This window comes from Pogona vitticeps, chromosome 2 (assembly GCF_051106095.1).
Source record: "Pogona vitticeps strain Pit_001003342236 chromosome 2, PviZW2.1, whole genome shotgun sequence".
NCBI lineage: Eukaryota > Metazoa > Chordata > Lepidosauria > Squamata > Agamidae > Pogona > Pogona vitticeps.
In genome coordinates this window covers 201994255-202014662 of record NC_135784.1, presented here as the reverse complement: position 1 = coordinate 202014662, position 20408 = coordinate 201994255, and the positions used below count along the sequence as shown (strand labels likewise).

The window sequence follows — 20408 nt, the reverse complement described above, 5'->3', positions numbered from 1 at the left end:
AGAGCGGCGCAGGCTTGCTCGTGAAGGAGCCCCCCCCCCAATCCACATCGATTCGCTCTCATTTTAACCCCCCTTTTCCTCCTCCCGTGGTTTTTAAATCGAACTCTTCTCTCGCCTTCCAACAGGCTGTTTTGGCACCGCGAGGGACCTTCGGCAGAGGTAGCTTTGGCGCCTCCTTTTGGGCGCGAAAGCCTCTGACAGGCTGAAGAGAAGTTCCCGTCCCGGAACTGGAGGGAGAAGAAGCTACCACGGAAGAGCGGGGGGGGGGGGGAGGAGAAGGGGGGGGAGAAAAGCGACCCCGCCTTCCTTTCAACTATCTTCACATTGGGGTTCATTTCGATCTAGACTTCTAGCATTTGTAGGCTTCTCCTCTCTCTCCTCCCACCACACCCCCGGACTCCAAGTAATACACGCGACACACTTCCCTCCCCTACACACACACGCAGAGGAAATGGACGGGGCTGGGTGCGATACCTCGCGTGTAGCCCCCTCCGCCCACCTCACCCCGGGGTAGGAAGGCGGGAAAAGGGGGCTGGCCCGGCCAAGAAGAGCTCCCTGTTCCCTCCTCCCCGCTTGCACCCCACGCGGGCCACTCCCTTCGAAGCCCGCGCCGAGTGGCTCCGGTTCCAGCTTCCACTCGGCTGCCGTCAATAATTGATGGGCTCCCACCAGTAGCGACGGCGGCAGGAGCCCCGGCAGCTTCAATAAGAGAGGGCGAGGGAGGCAGCAGGGCCGAAAGGGGTGGGGTGGGGTGGGGGAGAGAGAGAGAGACAAGAAGAAGCAGCAGCAGCAGCGTGCGCGTGAGCCGTGCTTGCCGGCCGCCTGCAGAGAAGGGAAGAGAGGAGAGGAGGAGGAGGAGGAGGAGGCGGCGGCAGCACCAGCCGCTGTGGCGGTACCGGGAGCGGCCAGAGCGACGGCGGCGGCAACAGGAGGAGCCGCAGAAGCGGCGGCGGCGCAGCCTTTGGAGAGCTCCCGTTCCAGCGCCACCGTCACCCTCATTATGTCCCCGCAGCGCGCGGCGGCCGCCTCCCCGGCAAAGGCCGCCGGCGCCGAGGAGGACACGGGAGGATGAGGACAGGAGGGAGGCGGAGGAGGTGGTGGTGGTGGAGGCGCAGGCGGTGGGAGGCGGCGGAAGCGAGGCAGGGAGGCGGCGGCGGCGGCGGCGGAGGAGGAGGAGGCGGCGCAGGCGGCGGAGGAGACGCGGAGGATGAAGTGGAGTGTCCGGGGAGCCTGCGCCGCGCTCTCCAGCTGCCTCCTGCTCGCCTGCGCGCTGAGCGCCGCCGCCGTGGGCCTCAAGTGCTTCTCGCTGGGCTCCGAACTCAAGGGGGAGCCCTTCCGCCTCGGCACCGCCGCCGGCGCCTTCTACTCGGGGCTGCTCTTGACCGCCGGCCTCTCGCTGCTGGGCTCCGCGCTGCTGTGCTGCCGCCAGCCCGACGACGCGGCGCCCTCGGGCGAGGGCGGAGCGGGAGGAGCCCAGCAGCCCCCCGGGCTCACCGGCAGCGAGGTCGCGGCGGTGCCCGTCTCCGGCGGCGACGCCGCTCAGCCGCCCTCCCACCCGGTGGTGCCCAAGGCGCCCCCGGGCGGGCGGCAGAACTTCCTGCTGCTGGGGGTGCTGGTCTTCATGCTGGGGGTGCTGAGCGCCTTCGCCGGCGCCGTCATCGACGGCGACACCGTGTCGCTGGTGGAGAAGAAGTACTCGCACTACTGCCTCCTGCAGCCCGCAGGAGGGACCCGGGCCCGGCCTGCCGGGGGCCCCGACGGCTCCGCGGCGCTGCGCTGCCAGAAGCTGCGGGACTACCAGCGGGGCTTGGTGATCTCCACCATCTTCAACGCCCTCGAGTGCCTCCTGGGGCTGCTCAACCTTCTGCTGGTCAAGAACTACAAGGCTGCCCAGCACCGAGGGGGCCGCCGACGGAGGCGTCGCGGGCACCAGCATCCCTTGGCGGGCGGGCGTCGGCGAAGGCGCAGGGGCCCCGGTGGTGGCGGCGGCGGCGGCGGCGGCGGCCCCGGCAGCCGACGGCCTCAGCGCCAAAGCCAAGACTCCATCTTTTCCAGCGAGGACCCCGACCTGTCCCCGGGGGGCGACTGCCCCTTCCAGGCCGTCTCTTACATCAATGTGGGCGCCTTCCACGTGTTCGACGAGGCCGGCGTGGAGGTGAATTGTGGGGGCCACCCTTCCATCGAGTTGCCTGGCTATTCCCCCATGGACCCCGACCTGAACGCCTCCTACCCCTATTGCTACCCGCTGCCCAACGAGCAGCCTCCTGCCTACGAGGAGATCTACCCCAGGGAGCCTTGTGCCAACCGCATCTAAGCTCAAGGCAGCCCCCTTTGGAAACCTGCGTTGACAATCAGCCAGCCGGTCTGAAAGGGGCAAGAGGAGGAGGTGGGCCTGGGCAAAGGGGGCAAAGCACTAAGGGTCTATCAGGAGGACCAGGAGCACAAGGTGAGGCCAAACCGGTGGGCAGCCTGGACTCCTCCGGGAACCAATCTAAAGAGGTAGAGGACAGTCAGATGCCTATGATGAGGACAGGCTGGTGTGTGCTGTTCGGCTGGATCTGTCAGCAAGTTGAAATATTAGTCCAAACTGCTTTGGATTCATTATTCTGAAGATCAGGCACACTTTCCTTTCATCCCCTCTTTGATGGAGATAGTCTTGAACAGAGTTTTAGAAAAGTTGCCAGTGTTTTTTGCAACCTGTTGGAGTTTTCTCCAGTATGATCATGTCAAGATTTCTCTTTCCTTGCTCCTTTTAGTTCTGTCACTAAAATCTTAATAGCTACCTACAAGAGGTTTATGTGATGTCCATTTCATCTGGGGTTCTTTAAGGATGGTCGGGGCTACCTAGGTATGATCCTTTTAGTAGCTTTTAATATCATCTTTACAGCTTGGTGGAATCATTCCCCTATTTTTTTTAATATTGACTGAATGATGAACATTTCAGGGTTGGTTCTGGCAGTCATTGTTTGGTGGTTCTGACTTTTTTTTGTTGTTCGAATGAAATAGCCTTGCCCCCCCTCCCGCCCCGCCCTGCTGCCTTCAAGTGAATCTTCATGATAACCTCAGCTTTAAAAGTGAAAGAAATTGTACTGTATTCTTAGAGAACAAACCAGACCAATAGAAGCAGCAACAGAAAGATGTAAGGAAATGGGTTCTCCCCCCTCTCTGTCTCTTAAGCAGATATATTTGTTATCACAAAGAGAGACTGAAACCAGTTTCAAATTACAACCTCTTATGTTTACAGAATTTCTGGGATATTTTAAGTTTAAAAATTATTGAAAATTAAAACCATAGTTGGTCTTGTGAGATGCACGTGATGAACCTGCACTTTCAAAAGGAGAAAAACAAATCAACAACAACATTTTTGTACACTGATGTGCCTGCTTTTTGTTGATAATTTCTTACTGTAAAAGCTTTCAAAAAGTCTATAGTGAAAATGTTTGGTAAAGTCATCGCAAATGTAAACTTAACAAAGCAGTTCCTTTACTAAAATAGAAATGCTATATGGAACAGAAGGAAAGTCCAAAAGTCTCATACATTCCTTTTTTTGTAAAACAAGTTCTGTGTTTTTAATGCAAAACGGGTTATATTTCTTTTTTATTTTGTTTAAAACAATTTAATCCTATTTTGTACAAGTACAACAAGTTATTCTTGTTGGTACTTTCATTTTAGTGTTATTGGTTAATCTGAGAAGCTTGAATATTAAGTTTTTATTTAACTATAAATACATACATAATATACATACATGCATACATAATATGTGTATGTGTGCGTTTGTGTGTGTGTATAGACACACATGCGTTATATGCTTTCAGCAGCCTTAACAGATGGTCACAAGTTTCGGTAGAAGAGCTAGAACTCCTTCGGAGTGTATTTTTAAAATCATATTAATGCCCTTTTAAGCTGAAAAAAACTTAACAAGTGATGGTTAGAAATAGGAATGCTGCACAAAAATTGTAGTGATTAACAACTTCACCAAAAATGAAATATTTAGGGCAAAGCTGTACACGATGCAAGAAGCCTATAATGTGATTTTGCAATGTTTCTTTCTGTGTAAACTTTATATGCTCTGGATTTGTTTGGGAACAGTGTGGGAGCGGTCATAAGGGAATAACATCCATTTTTTCTGGGTGCTGTTTTTCACATCTGAATATTACCCTGTCCCTTGGTGGGGTGGGTGGGCTGAGAGAGAGAATACAGTGTTTTCTCTTTGCAAATCTACAAGCATATCTGTGATCAATTTAGGTTGGTGCAATGGTGGTCAGAGAAATGAATAGCACATAACACTGCTCCGATCAAATTCAGAGCCTTCTGTGCCTGTTTTAAAGTTAATGAAAGAAACATTGTGAGATTCTATCAAAAATCTCTTGTATCATGCATGGTTTAGCCTTAGGTCTGCTGGAGAATGTCAGTGAATCAGATAGCAGAGAGAAGATAATTAAAATAAATCACTCTTTAAATACTGTCATACAAGGAAAGATTCAATTAAGAATGGCACAAAAGGATGAAAAAGAGACATTTTCACCCATATTATTCACATATTATTCTAACTAATAAGTAGAAGCCCACTTAAAAGCCAAGCTTTTCATTAAGGTCTTTGGAGCAGGGACCTGCCTTTGCTTATACGACTTTGTAACATACCATGTATGCTGAAGGCGCTATCTAAATAGTTATTAATAGCAATTCATCTTAGAGCCTGCTGTGGAATGCAATTATGATCAATAGAAGAAACAGTGTTAAAGGAAAACAGTTTTGTCCTATTTTTGCGATGTACAGGAGATTATTTTTTAATTAAAGAGCTGAACAAAGTAAATGTGCAACCTTAGATTTGAAAACAAGATCGACCCAACAGTGGTGAAACCCTCTCTGCACTATTTTGTTATCTCAAGTTGTTTTGACTTGCATACTTTGTATAACTTAAAATGCAGAATGCCTTAGAACCTTTCAACACCAATTTAAAACTATTTCTTTAGAAACTTTATCAAAATCTGTAACCTAGGTAACTGGAACAAAAGGAACTTAATCCAGTTTGTTAAGTAGCTTCAAATTTTTAGAAAGCTAGAGTTATTACTACTACTATTAGTCAAAAGATTAAATTCTCTCCTTTGGAGAGAGCAAGCACAATGCTTACCTTTTACACATGACTTATATGATTTTGTAACGTACCATGTATGCTGGTTCAAAGTGGTGCACTTTCTCTCTCTCTCTCTTTCTCTCTCTCTCTGTGTGTGTGCGGGTGTGCATGTGCGTGCATGCATGCGTGCGTGCATGTGTATGTTGGTAGAGATCCTCTCCCTCTCTGCTGATCCCTTGCTTCAGCCCTAGCCTCAGTCTACAACATACATGTCTAGCGCAGGCCCCTTTTGGGATGAATGGGAGTTCTGGAAGAGGATGGCTCCGTTCATTTTGCTGGGGGTTCAGTAAGAAAAGAAGTCCCTTATGTATCCAGGCACTTTGTTGGATGTACATAGGGCCAGTTGCTTTCCAAAATAAAATGGTGCCTCCGTTTAGTTTTGAAACTCCTATTTAATTTACTGAAGGAAAAAATCCAAATGGATTTCTTTTTTGAAAGCTCATGCACATCCTTCATCAGTAGGAAGGTATAGCCAGCATGCTAATCAGACCATGTTTTTCTATGGAATGAGACTCGGTTTGAAATGCTCATTCTATAGTTGAACCTGTCCTGGACTGGACTGCTTCAGTTTGTAGGCAAGAAATCACATTAACTGGTTTTCTTGTACTTTTTTTAAGCCCTTGCACATATTAAACTAGACATTGGGAGATGGGTGTTAGATACGCAGGAGGGGGAGTCCCTGACAAACCAGTTTCATATACTGTATGCCTGAATGGTGGGAATTGTTTTTGCTCACATTTTAGGAATGTAGACCAGCATCAGGGAATGCCTGGGGATCATTCAGTTCTGTACATATGGCCAGCAAACAATGGAAACAAGAGAGACTATGGAGAGTTTGCTTCATAATCATCCAGTGGTTCCCAAACTGTGGGTCACCAGATATGGTTGGATTAGGACAACCAGCATCCCCAATCATTGGTCACTCTGACTGAGATTTCTGGAAATCAAAGTCAAATAACACCTGGAACCTAGGTTATGGAATTGCTGGTCTAGACCAAATAGAAAGTGGGAATGCTCAACATATTCCCTAAATGAATGGCACGTATATGGCAGCAGGGGAGTGTGTGCAAACTGAGTAGAACCATCTCCTTGGGATTTGCATGCTGGATCTCATCTGGACATTCCACATGCATAGGAAATTTCCCTCATGCATACTGGCCCTTGGACTACATCTAGTTCAATTAGCTGAGTTTCAGCAGGCTCAGGGAGAGGTAGAGTGATTTCTGTAGTTTCTGAATCCTGTATGTTCTGTACTTAATCAGTTTCACTGACACAAGTTGTACTCGCATTATGGATTGGAATGTATTTATATATTTTTTAAAAGAAAAAAATAAGAAGCCACCCTGTACCGAGTCAGCCTATTTCTCCATCTAGCTCCATACAGTCAGCTGTGGCTTGCAGTAGATCTCCCCAGTTTCAGGCTGGGTGTCCCCCTCCACCACTGCCCTGCGCTGCCTGGAAATCTGATCTTTCTTAATGGTCTCCCATCCAACTTCTAACTAGGTCTGGCACTGCTTAGATGAGCTTCTGACCACAGACTGGACTGAGTGTGTCAGGATAATACAGAGGTTAGATCTTCAGAATAGAGTCGTTACTGTCACAAATAACACAGGAGCAACTAAAGAAGATGTTTCTATGCTATATCAGTCCAGAATGACACTCAAATAATTTGACTGTTCTCCTGCAGGCTGCAAACTAGGCATGTCAGGGCAGGTGGAAAGGTTAGCTACAGCCTTTCCCCGGAGATTCAGTTTTGTATTTCCAGAGAAGTAGCCACATCTGTCTGCTGCAGGTAAAATCAAATCAAATAAGACAGTTGTATGCTACTTTCAAAATTAATGAGATTTATTTGGTATAAACCTTCATGGACTGCATCTGAGGAAGTGCTCTGCAGCTGATAAAAGTTTGTTACATTAAATCGTTTCGTTCTTGAAGTAGCATTTTTGATTTTTCATGTACGGGGTGTTTGTTTGTATGGAGTCACGTCGTTCAGTACTTGCAAGCCACAGTAGTACAGTCCAGGCAGAGTTTTAGAGATTTCGGGAACTAGGTCTAAACCTCACATCAAGAAGCATACAAAAGATAAGTCCTGGGAACTGATGGGAGTAGTTCTAAAAACAGCACCCCTAGTTTTTTAATTCCCTGTATATGGGGTAACTAATTCAAGATTGATCCCTGTAAAATGCCCTGGTTCAAATTATATTAAGACTTCTAAGACATATTAAGACATTTCTAACTTGGCGTATTGAAAAGCTTGTGGGGGTATCTACTAAAACTTCTAAAGTCAAAAACACAGAAAACATTTTCAAAAAGGTTCAGGGTATTATGAGAAAGACATTGTTGCCCATGGCATGCATACTCATTTCCCTGATCCCACTGTTGTCTAGAATTTTGATTGTTAGTTAGATGTTTTGTTTGCCAGAGCAGTAGAGAGTAGTCAGAAGGAAGGGATTTAAATAGATTGGTCTTACTAATGGAGGGGGAGGGGCACTTTGCAGGAGATAATTTATTCAGAGCATTTACTGGGTGTTAAATAGAATTGTTGAGATGGATAGTGTATGCAGTGGTTAAAGAGGCCACAACCTCTCCATTGATCTCACATGCCCACCTCCCAAATTTGGGTAAAATCTTGATCAGATTAGAAGGAATGTGCTAGATCTCTCTTTCATAATATTTCAACTAAGAGGTAGTTGGGATCTCCTTTAGGGTTAAATTAGACAAGTAAGCCAGTGGAGAAAGAACATATGATCTGAATCAGGTATAGTTAAGGGGGGATTAAAATTGTTTTCGCCCTGCTACTTTTAAAAATTAAGTCCCTCGCCCATAGTAGCAAGATATTTAATTGAAAAACGATGGGCTTTTTAAAAGCTGCATACAGCCATGCATGTGGGGCCTCTGTGTGCTTAATTATGAGGAGGGAAAGAAATGGTCTCATTGAAAAAAATATTTTTAATAAATTCTTTAGTTTAATCCTGAGCAACTATATTGATTTATTACACTAGGAGTGAATAGGATCATTATTGGGGCTAAGCTATATGCTATCATTAAAAGAAGGAATTCCATAAGTGCTGAGAAGGTCTGATTGTAACAGTGGGATTTTTCCACACCTCCTGTAGCTTGCAAATTAGCTGGCTATGTTTTTTATGGGATCTTTGGCAAGAAGACAGAGAGTTAGCTTGCAAGTATGGCTGCCCACCTATGAACGTCACCACTCTGTCCAGGTAACATCTCTGGAATATGGATGGATTTTAGTTTCTAATGATGGGCACCACAGCATATTGTTTTGTTGCTCCAATGCTGACAGTAAATGATATGATGGGAGAAATTGCTCCTCCCTCCCTTCCTGGGATATCTCTGCCATGTCCTTGGATCAAAGGCTCTTTCAGCAGTGACAACATTGTCTTATTGCAAGAATTCATGATTTGTGAGTCATAAGATCCTTGTAGAGAAAGAACCACGGCTCAACAATAGAGCAGCATCAACCTTGGCCATCAACGTCATTAAAGGAATTTCAGGGGACAGTACTGGGAAATGCCTTTTCCAGTTGGAGGCATTGGAGAACTGTTGCCAGTCAAAGCAAGCAGTACTGGTTATAGGCTGGTTTCCTCCCAAGTTAAGGTATGTAGCATCCAAAACCATTGATGTTATTTTGGAACATGCCACAGAAATTCCCGTAAGCGCCTCTCCCCATACGTTGCAATGAAAATGCAATCATAGCAAAGCAAATAAGTAACAATCTGATGCCCTTTCAGGATACCCAAAACAGTAGCTGTTTCACTCTGCCTAATGCCAGAGCCAGCTCTGATACTAGTAAAGTGGACAGATAGCTTTGCTATAAGGCAGCTCCAGAGGTGGCCTGGTGAGGATTAAGATAACAAAAAAATAAGGAATTTAGCAAACTCTTCTGAGACTATGTTCAATGTGGCAAATCAAAATTCATACAGACTTGTTTTATTGCAGTGGTACCTTGGGGAAAATGCTTCTGCATTCAGGAAAGTTCATGGTAAATAATTTTTTTTTAAAGAACCATTCTAGAAGGGTCTCCTTTTATTAACTGCCAGTCATTTGGGGCTCATTCATCACAATTCAATCAACGGCTTGTCTGAAGTTATTTAAACTCATACTTTGAAGCAAATGTTTAAACCAACTGTGAAATAATGTTAAAATGAAAGTATAGTATGTGAAATCCCCACTGAACTGAATGCTCGTAGGAATTCTCGCTGAATTCCTTTGCTCTTGTTCTACCTGCATTTGTTTCAGTGGGGCTCTCATGGAAGAATTCCCTAGTTGATTGCAATGTGCTTTTGAATTTAAAACCAGAGCAGAGAAGGCCACCCGTTGCATGAATACGTTCTGCGTGCTATTTTTGTTCCAAAAACATCTTTCCTAAATATGTTCCTTCCAAAAACAGAAACAAGACATAACCAGGGGACTTGCAGGCACGTGTCCTGTGTACATATGTAGGTCCAGAGCAATGAGCCTTATATATTGGGGGAGAGGACTGGGGAAACTGAATATTTTAAAGCTGCCAGTCTGCAGATTTTTATGGGACTATTGTAGGCATAAAATCAGAAAGCTAATGCTTGGTTCAGCAGCAAGACCCATGGAAAGCAATGAAATGGGATTTTTGTCAGAACTGTAAAATATATTTTGGAATTCTGCTGTAGCGGGGGAGGGGAATAAGACACCAGTTTTAGTAAATTATGGGCATGTGTAATCAAAGGGGATTTTTACCGAAATTTGTTTTATTTTGTTATGTGCCGAAATTTTAGGGATCAAATGAAAGTATCTTTAAAAGTTAAATTGTTCCAAAGATAAGTGCTCAGGGAAAGAAAGTAAAACAAGGGAAGTCAAGAAAGCTAGCTATTATGATCAAGAATTAATGAAATGTTAATTCTGAAACTGAAACTACCAGAGATGGTTACTGTTAATTGCACTTTGTTCTCTTGCTAGTCTTTATTTACATTTCTTTCTCTCTCCCCACCGTTTTTGTTTTATCCTAAGGACTCACTATTAAAGAGAGGACTTTGCTTTCTTTTTTTCCCCTGTTAGGGATGTTACACATGCCAAAGGAGCTTCTGTTAGCAACAAACAAAAATGACAGGGAAAGAGTCCAGTCTTGTTCTTACAGAGTCATTGGGATGATGTTTCATCATTCATTTGTAAAGAGAAAGAGGATGTGCAATATCACTAATGATGAAATGTAAGAGCCCCCCCCCCAGTTCTGAGAGGGAGAGTGCACACACACCCTTAACTCTTGTTAATACATATCTGAGTGCCCTTGAATTTAATGAGTGCCCATGCTGAGGGACATGCCAGTGGGCATCACTGCCTGGAACTATTGTGTGCCTCAAAATAAGGATCACTGATTCTCTTCCATAACATACTTGATTCCAGAAACAAACCAAAAGTATTTGGGTATTGAAGGCTAACAACTGTCTTGAAGTCCACGGAATAAAAACCCATAAGCAGGAGCCTACCTCCTCCAGGGCATGAAGGAGACACTGAAGATGATGAGTATAATATATTACAGCGAATTTGCAAAATTTGGTGAATGGCTGTATTCACAAATGGATACTGGCAATTCCTGTCAAACTGTACAAATGCATGGAAACTGAGAAATGCCTCTGCAAATATTAACAGTAATCTAAATGTGATTGTAGTTTTTGCAGGTATAGGTCCTAAAAGAAGGAAGATGGATGGAGAGACATTGGTTCCTACCCCCCCCCCCAGATATCCTTTATATTCATATAGGATTGACAGCAGCCTGCAGATGTAGATATCATTATTTACCAAATTTTGAAGGTTTACTGTAATGAATGTCCACCTACGTTGAATGGAGAGGGGGTACTGCTTTACAAAATTAGGTTAAAAACAGCGGGCGGGTGGTTCTCTTTGGCACTGGTAAGGCCAGGTGGCCAATGGAAATGAAGACAGACAAGTAGGTCAGCCTTCTGTTTCTGTTCCCTTCCCCCCCCCCTTGCAGTAATATTGTAGCAGAGCTGTTTTAACATCTAACAGTGTTGGGAATATCTGTGTTGGGTCATGAGGCTAATGCACTATCGTACTTAGGAAGAAAAGTGTGGTTTATACCTCCCATTCTAGCAACCATACAGGAAGCAGTGGCCCATACCTGCCCTGATAGATCAGGCTCTGTTGGTTAAATATGAGTGAACATACACTGAAAACAGTGGTTTCACACCTGTGCAGTGATGTAAAGCGAACCTGATTGAAGCTGGAGTGCTTTGCCTGATAATTTTTATTTATTTATTTATTTGATTTATACCCCGCCCATCTGGTCTAAAAGACCACTCTAGACGGCTTCCAATATAGTAAAAACAGTAAAATAATATAAAAAACACACACAATTACATAAATCATATTGTAATAAACAGAATACAACAATAGAATAGAAAATACATAAGGAGAGAATAAAGAAAAGTCAGATATTAACTGGAGGGAAGGCCTGAATGTATAGCCATGTTTTTAATTGACTTTTTAAAATGTCCAAAGTGGGGGCCGCGCGGATCTCAGGAGGGAGATTGTTCCAGAGGCGAGGAGCCACCGCCGAGAAGGCCCGGTTTCGTGTCCTTTCTTTCCGGGCCTCCCTCGTCGTTAGGCTCCTCAGCCTCACCTCCTGGCTCATGTGGGTGATTCGAGTAGATCTAGGTGGAAGCAGGCGTTCCATCAAGTATCGAGGTCCTAAACCGTTTAGGGCCTTATATGTAAAAATTAACACTTTGAAGTCAAGATAACCCAGGAGTAAGTTCCATTCGACTAAGTGGAACATAGAAAGGTAGGACTCTGATTTCAGTTACTAAAGGCTGGGAAGAGAGGATAGATGAAAATGGATTTAGACGCACCCATGCCTTACAGGTTAAATCCTAAATTTTCATGCACCGTCATCTCAGCTTTTCATCTCATCTATTGGATGCAGTGGACTTTGGCCAATGAAAGTTCATGCTAAAATAAGCTTGTTAGTATTTAAGGTACCACATCTTAAGTTATTTTCATTGCAGTTGACAACGTGCCAGTTCCTCTAGATTGAAATAATTGTGGGTTTATCAAGAGAAGTGTATTCTTCATATGGTTGGTTGTAAAGAAACAAAGAAAAGAAGATGACAAGCTGTCTCATGGTTCTCAAGCACACGCACAGTTTTAGAAATAAAGTAAGCAAGCAAATCAGCTGATCAAAACATTTTTCCCTTTTCCAAAAAGGTACGCGGATATTTCAAGTGATTCATGTTTGTGGTGAAGCACATGTATCTAACCATTTCTCAATGGCATATTTAGGAGTGAAAAGAAAGAAGGTTCCTAAATATCATGGAAGCATCAATTGACAGCTTTTGAAAATCACCACTATTCATTAAGCAATAATGTTCGAGTGTGTGTGGAAAATTTTCTATGTTCAGATTGAAAAGAGGCTGGTGATGGAATCTGCTAGAGGAGATGAGGTTATTGATAAAATATTATGATGGGAACAAACACTTAAGAATCTTGGGCCTAAGCATGTTTAGTTGCGATTGAAATTTATGTCAGTGGACCAAGTAAGCATGCTCAGGATTGCAGGATTGCATTGTTTTGCATTTCTGCTCAGAGGTAAGATCCACTGAGTTCAATGTGACTTACTTTCAGGCAAGTGCATGTGGGATTGCAGCCTTGTAGTGGGCCTTAGTTTCGGGTAAATTTGTGTAGCATTATAGCCTTTAACACCCTCTTTCATGGTTGATGAACAAGATCATCTTTACTAAGTGATGGAAATTGGCAATGCTGTGGTTGATGGTGTGAAAGAGTTGACCTGTGACAGTTATCAGAGTTTCCTACAATATCACTGCAAGAGCAAGGAGCTTGCTGATGGTGTAAGTTGGCCCCTTAGAATCTTCCGAGGTTAGTAAGTGGTGTGAAAAGTCTTGTAAAAGAATACCTTGAAACGACACTGGGACTTTGTAGCAAATCTGCTGAGATTTTTTTTAAGTGGCGACAACTGTTTCTAAGCTTACAAGTACTAGAACATTAATACAATTTTTAAAAATCTTGATCAGTGAGTTGCTGTTTTTAACCCAACCTACATTTGTTTAACTATGTAAAGAAATAATTGTTCTGAAGAAAGATATTTAGTTAATAAACGTGGGTCTTCCAAATAGAGCTTAGACAATGTGCAGCTCACACCATCTAGCTAGCATGGCTGCAGGACTCCAGGTATTATGGCAGGAATGAGTAATATTCCCAAGCTCTGCTTTTAAGATGGTTCTGTCTGCCCAAATCATTTGTTAAGTGTTTGTACGAAAAATGATGATTCTTGCTTATTTATCATCTGCTTCCTCATTAACAGAGAGTACTATTTAGATTACTCTAAGAGATCAGTTGGCAAAAAAAATTGCAGATACCGCCTCATCCTACAGCCAGCTGCATGAATGTGTGTGTGACATATATGCCCATTTGTTCGGTGCTCAGCGCTGTGTGTATTTCTGGATTTGCAAGAATACTCAGATGCAGAACAAGTCACAGATCTACCAGTTGCTAGTCCCAAATAGAGCAACCCATTAAATTGGTACAAAATTATAGAAAAATGTTACACTTTTATGAGACCACTAAAAATCAAACAATTGATCCAAACTGTTGTGGAATAAAAATCCCACTTCTTCGAGCATACACCAGTAACTTGTGATTAGTGCAGAAAAAAATTATAAATATCCTGAAAACAGATGGCGAAGTTTTCTGGGCAAAACCATCTTAAAAGTGTGTTTAAAGCTGTGAGATTACTGAAATGTTACGCTCTCATTCAACAATTGATTGAGTAGCCCTACTCTAGCTGGAATTAACGATTGGAGTCAGGCCACAGGGTTATGCTTGGCTGTACTGTCCCATCCGATTTTTCGTTTTCATTCGTTTCTGTGTCTCAGGATTTTCTTAAAGTTTAACATAAGGCCTGTGGACTCCCATCAGTCTTTCTGTGGTACACCAAGCATAATCTCTGGCCAACCTGCCATACTTCTCTGCAGTTTGTTAGACAGTCTCTGCCTAATAAAAATAAAAATTTATGTCTGTTAACTGGAACATCTAGCTTTGAAACCCATTAGAGAGACAACAGTGGAAGCAATTTTTGATAAAAAAAATATTCCAAAACTATGATTACATGCAGTAGGATACACTGGTGGAGTTTTAGCGTGCTTTGTTGTTCATTGCTGCTCCCTGAGACCAACAGGTACAAAATCTATTTGCAGCATAAGGAGATACAGATACATCACTGAACCAGCATCTTGGTTATGTTGGTGTGCTAATTGCATTTTTAGTGCAAAATAGTGCACACTGGCTGAAATCACCATTAGATTATGCAGATTGAAACAGTGGGAGTTTAATAAGTCAACTCTTCTGTAAATCCCATTGATTTAATAGGCCTATTCTAGTGGCAGCTTACTAGAGTGGTAGAATATACCAGATGGGTGGGATATAAATTGAATAAATAAATAAAAATAAATAAATACTGGAATTGAGCCATTGTTATCTTCCAGAGTCATGCAAGGGAGCAGTGTGTTGTTTTAATATGTGTATATGCAAGGCTTCGGAAACGACTGCAATTCCCAGAAACCTTCCTCATCCACTCTTCCTCATCAACCCCACTGAAATCAACATCAAGCAGGGTTAGGAAGGATTCTGATTGGTTTTGTTTGGTTTTGTTCTAAATGCCACCTGCCAGTTAGCAACTCAGATTTTCACATACTCCAGCATCTTTGATTTAATGCAGCTACCTCTGGTTTTGCCTTTAGTTTTAAAGCTGCATAAAGCCTTCTTTAAAAAAATACATGGGGATGATAGAGAAAATCTATTCACTTAGTAAAGCTATTACTCTTTAGGTTTTATTGCATTGTAGGACTTAACCTGAGTCACCAAAAGGCACTTTAGTGGCTGGCATAGCAGGGTTGAAATGCAGGAATCAAAAGAGCCCCCAGGGAGATACCTTGTGCACTGTGGTGTTTCTGGTGCCTACCTATGCTGCCTGCAGGATTCAGGAGCTCTTTCTGGAATTACCTCTGATATGAGTTGAAAATATTTAATTTAAATTAGAAGTCTGGAAGCAAATGATGCACAGATAGAAATGCTTGGGCACACGCAAGGGGCTCTGTGGAGCCTAGCAACAGTGTTGTGTCATTAGCAGAGGTTTGCTTTAAAGAGGAAACATTACTGTGATAAAGAGAATCTTTCTGCACTCAAAACATATCTATTGGAAACTCTTTGCTTTCTTTTGCCATTTAATTGGAGACTGATTCTCAAAAATGTCATTCACCAATATTGTAATTTTAGGACCAATAAAACACTTTGAAGCATAGCATAATCCCACAAAACAGCTTCGTTCTTTTCATTAAATCTTTGCTCCTCGTTTTGAAAACTATTTTCGTTGTTTCTAGGGAACCTGCGTCTGAGTAGTCTTCATTCTCTTGCATTGGCTTCATTTCAGCATCAGATGGATTGTAAAATTCAGGATAACAACACGGTGCAGTGAATTGAAGAAATAAGTAAAGCTGCTGAAATAAATTGAGAAAGATTAAGTAAAACTATTCAGACAGACTGAGGCATTCCTTTTTAAGACGAAAAGAACTACAGTGCATTGCATAGCTGGGTCAGATCAAAGTCTACCACAGTTTGGTTTTATTAACAGCCACCTGAATGTTTCAGAGAACGCTTACAAGCAGCCAATGATGGCAATGGCCACCCTTTGCTTCTACCATCTGATATTACCTCTGTAAATGGAGAATCCATTTATCTTTATGTAGACCTATGGAAATGTGCAGGCTTATTTTTTGAAATGTTGTTGTGAAGTACCTTAGAAGATGGCTTGTGACCCCTTCGGGATGCCCCTGACATTTTATCATGAGTACCTTATTCACAGTTCCTATCTTTCTCTCTTCACACACTCCTCCTGTTAAAAATGAACCCCTCATCAGTTGACAGTGGCAAGAATCTTATTGATTAATAACGTCAGTGTTAAACCTAGTGGCGTAAATTATGGTGGCAAATTTCCACTTGTTAACAAGTTGCTACTTATCAATTCACATAACTGGCACAGAATGAGAAGTAGAAGCTGGGACTTGTTAATCATCAATTCACCACTACTGTTCATTGCACTTCGGGTTTCATAACTAACCACTGGGATTTTGGCCATTACTTCTCAATAGCATGCATCTTGTATTCTCTCTTACACACAGACCCATTCCGCGTACTATGTCTGGAGGTGAGCAATGAAGAATGAGCTTTTGTCTTTTCTCAGGTCTGCTCCTTACTAGCAGCCCCATCTCTCTTTAGGTCTTCCATACTGGCAGGTTTTGTAAGGTTTGGATTTGCATACACTTTTGGAATGTTCAGAAATATAACAGCTCAACCAAGGCAGCTCCCAGTGTACATTTACAAAAAAAGGCTTGCAGTAATCAATTAAAGAATAACAGATACATTGTTCCATTTTAAAATGCATGGGATTTTAAAAAGAAAATCCATTTTGAGAAGCTGTAATGTTTGGTTCTGGCTGCTTAATTCTTCCTCCACTCAGCTTCTTTCTGTCTAGGAAGCTCCAGATTAATACTGGGCTTCAAAATCATGTCTGGATCTCTATGAATAAAGCACAGGGGAAATTTTTGAAGGGACCAAAAGAGGCTGGCAGGGAAACTATAAAGACACTTCCTCTACACTTCTTAATAATATAGGAAGAGTCCTGCTGGATCAGACCAACCAATCCTTACGTAACCCATGAAATATTACAGGTAATCTGTAATTTTCAAAAGAAATGCCTTTATCTGAGTGCACAGCAGAGACTTTTCTCACGTGTGGATATGTCTTCAGGAATTCCTTTGAAGTCTTAATTTCTTAATCAGGACTTTCCAATGGTTGTATGCTTTCACAGTAATTATGGGCTACTTCTCTTTATTTGTGCCCTGATTCAACATTCTGTTTCTGGCAGGAGCCATTCAGATGCCATATGCTCCCTTAGACATAAAAATTACCCACACACATATATGAAGAGAAGAGACTTGTAAGAAGAACAAACAAAGCCAGTGCCATCTTGTCTACTGTGATCCTTGATGTATGTGTATCCTTTTATGGTGTGCCAAAAGATTGCTCATGTGAATAGGTAACTTGTGTGAATTCAAGGAAAATGGTTGGTGTTTCATATTTTCTGAACTTTCTGCTTTGGAATGGAGTCTACCTCTAGTTCATAAAACTATTTCACACAAGTGGATTCCATGCAGTGGAAACCAACAGACTTTGAGGCTAAAGGCTTGTAGAAGTACATGATGATTTGCAATTATTTAGGCTCAATGCTTGATAGTCTTTTTAATCAAGGGTCATAAAGCCTTTCAATTTCAGGAAGATAAATCTAAACTTCAGCGTAGAGATGACCATGTATTTTGCATATCCCAGAGAGAAAATCACAATGGTAATGATACCTTAGTTTATTCAACTGATATAAAATCATGGTGCAGAAAATCTGATTATTACAACATGCATGGTCATCTTTGACAAGACTTGCTCACAATAGTTAAAGTATGTAATGATTCTCAAGTGCAGTCTTACTGACATTCAAAATAGGATATAAGACAAATACAAATTCAAGCTTTGAGAGTGCTGGCTGGCCATTTTGCAAAATGACAGAGGATATCTATTTGAAAATATTCAAAATCTACCTACTATCCAGACTTCATGACTCAGTGTGGTGTAGTGGATAGACTGTCACTTAAGGATTTAAGAGATACGTGTTCAAATCCCTCCTCAGACACTGAGGATGGGCGTGATAAACTACTTGAATATCTCACACACCTCAAAAACTCATCATAAATTGGAATCAACTTCATGGCACATATTTTTTATTATTTATTTATTTATTTTATTTATATCCCGCCTATCTAGTCGATAGACCACTCTAGGCGGCTTACAACAAAGCATCAGATTTAACAGCTGTGCTATGATATCATGGAAAGCACAGATTTGTGAAGGTTTCCTGAGCGAACTATAGGGTATATATCATAATTGCATCAGTGTGATTGATATGTATACAAGTACAAATGTGTACCTTCCAGTTCATTCTTTGAACAGAAAAAGATTCTAGATCAGATTCCATCTGCAGGACACCAATACGATGTATGGTTTTCACCCTATATTGTGCTATCGATGTAGACCAATGGTTCCCAACATTGGGTAGCCCAGGTGTTCTTAGGCTGCAGATCCCAGAAACTTTCACCACCAACTGTGCTGGCTGGGTTTTCTGGCAGTTGCAGTCCAAGAAAACCCTGGGTTACTCAAGGTTGGGGACCACTGATGTAGACAATTCACCTGGAGAATACAGTGCCTCTGTTTTTATTCACTGATATCTATTCGGCGTTTGAGCTGGTTTTGCAGAGTATAAGGTAATTTTCCCCTGTTGCCTGAATCAAGCTATTCATGAAACGACTTGTCCCATGCTATGGGATTCCCCTTTCTGGCAGATGAGTATGGAGCATCGCAACCAATTTTGGTAGTAAAAGAGGAGCTGTATTTGGGCCTCAGCAACTTTTCTGGCAGTATGATGCGAACATAGATAAGGATATTTTTTTTCCTTTTCACCTGACCACCATTTTTTCCCATAGAAATGTTCATGATGGATAAGTGAGGGTGGATATGATATTGACCTAACTTTCCCCTCTATTTCCAGTGCTGAAGCTGAAAGTGACATTGCTTATGTAGCCAAATTGGCACCACAAGGAGGAGCCAGTGAGAGTTCCCAGCCATGGAGTTCCCAGATATATATATTTTCACTACAGCTAATAGAATTCAGCAGAAATTTTGTGAACTAGAATTCTGGTGGCTTTTACAAATCAATCAATCAATCAATCAATCTCAAGTTCCCTGTGGAGTTTCAGAATACACACCTCCTGCTTGCTGAAGTTCTTTACAGTGATGACCATGAAGCATGGAGAAGGACATGAGTGGAGCTTTCTAAGTTCCATGGCAATTCCAAAGCATTAGGAGACAGGAGTCTTTCTGTTCTTTAGACTCTACGGATGTTGCCCCCTAAAGCTTTATAGTTGCCATGAAGCTTAGAAAGTTCCAGCCATGTATTTCTCTTAGTGCATCCTGAAACTCCTCTGAAAACTTGGAATTTTTGGCTAAAGCTATCAGAATTCTAGGTAAGGACATTCCTGATTAATTCTAGTAGATGTAGTGAGGGAAAAAAATCAGAACATTCCATGCCTAGTGATAACTGCATTGACGGCATTTTTGGCAAAACGTTGGATATTGCTGTTGGCACTTAAGGCTTTTGTGTAGTTATTGTGCTAAAGATTTGGGTTTGAAGGCCAGATTGTCATTTGCTAAATGGGTTGGCTAATTAAATGAAAAAAAAATGGAGAGTAACTCCTGAAAGGTGCACAAAGGTATCGGCAGATTTGGGAGAATCTAGAAATGTTGAGAAATACAAGGAAGCCCCAAAGAAAAGAAACCAGGGAAGGGAGCTGAGCCCAGGAATGCTTACTGGAATGCTGTGGCTAGAATCCTAAACAGAGACCTCAAACTGTAATGTGTCGTTACAAGTCTCATCACTAAGAATTATTGAAACATCCTGTGGTGTGGAGCATTCCTCTTAACTGCACTTCTTTAACCATGCATGGGACCACTGTATTTGTGTCAAAATGGCAAGCAGTGGAAATGGCAAGCTCTTTGTACGTTATGAACCTTGCTATCTGTAGGATAGGCAGTAGCAGAGTGATGCTTTTTGAGGCTCAGCTTTTGATGCAGATATTATTTGGAGTCTTTCTGGGGGAAAGTTCTTTTAGGTTCCACTTCTTTCCTTACGTTCACTGCCTTCACTTCCCTGATTTGCTGTTGTTTGTGTACCATTAAAAAAAAACTTATCAAATGTTATTTCACAATCATAGCTAGTCAGAGGACATGCTGTAAACATGATGATGGCTGAGTACAATGCAGCCAAATCTGTCTTGGCTCTGATCACAAACAAATATGCAGATTTAGGTAACAACAAGGTGGTAATCAGTTGGTGTCTAGTTTTGGAAGGTGTGAACCTTCATGGCTAGATAGATTTTCTATCACTAGCGCCTGTAGTTGGTGAATGCTGAAAATCCAGTGATGTCTTGATCTTGCAAAATCCTGTGGTTTATGTTTAGGCAGGAAGGAACCACTGGGAAGAATTCTCAAAAACAACATGTTCCACCATCCCAGCTGCTACTGAAAAATGTGATGCAGACTTCCCTAACTGGTGCCTTTTGGATGGGATGGACTATACGCTCCCTAA

General features: G+C 42.6%; 1 protein-coding gene across 1 annotated transcript; it reads left to right on the top strand.

Annotated features, from left to right (window-relative positions):
- On the top strand, positions 1-15477 carry TMEM271 (transmembrane protein 271). Its single transcript, XM_072991948.2, has one exon. It carries the CDS (start codon positions 1208-1210, stop codon positions 2312-2314), a length of 1107 nt encoding a protein of 368 aa, XP_072848049.2. The 5' UTR covers positions 1-1207; the 3' UTR covers positions 2315-15477.
- The last annotated feature ends 4931 nt before the right edge of the window (positions 15478-20408 follow it).

Bases quoted from the DNA above. Each gene is read 5' to 3' on its own strand.
- TMEM271 (XM_072991948.2), top strand. From the start codon at position 1,208: ATGAAGTGGAGTGTCCGGGGAGCCTGCGCCGCGCTCTCCAGCTGCCTC.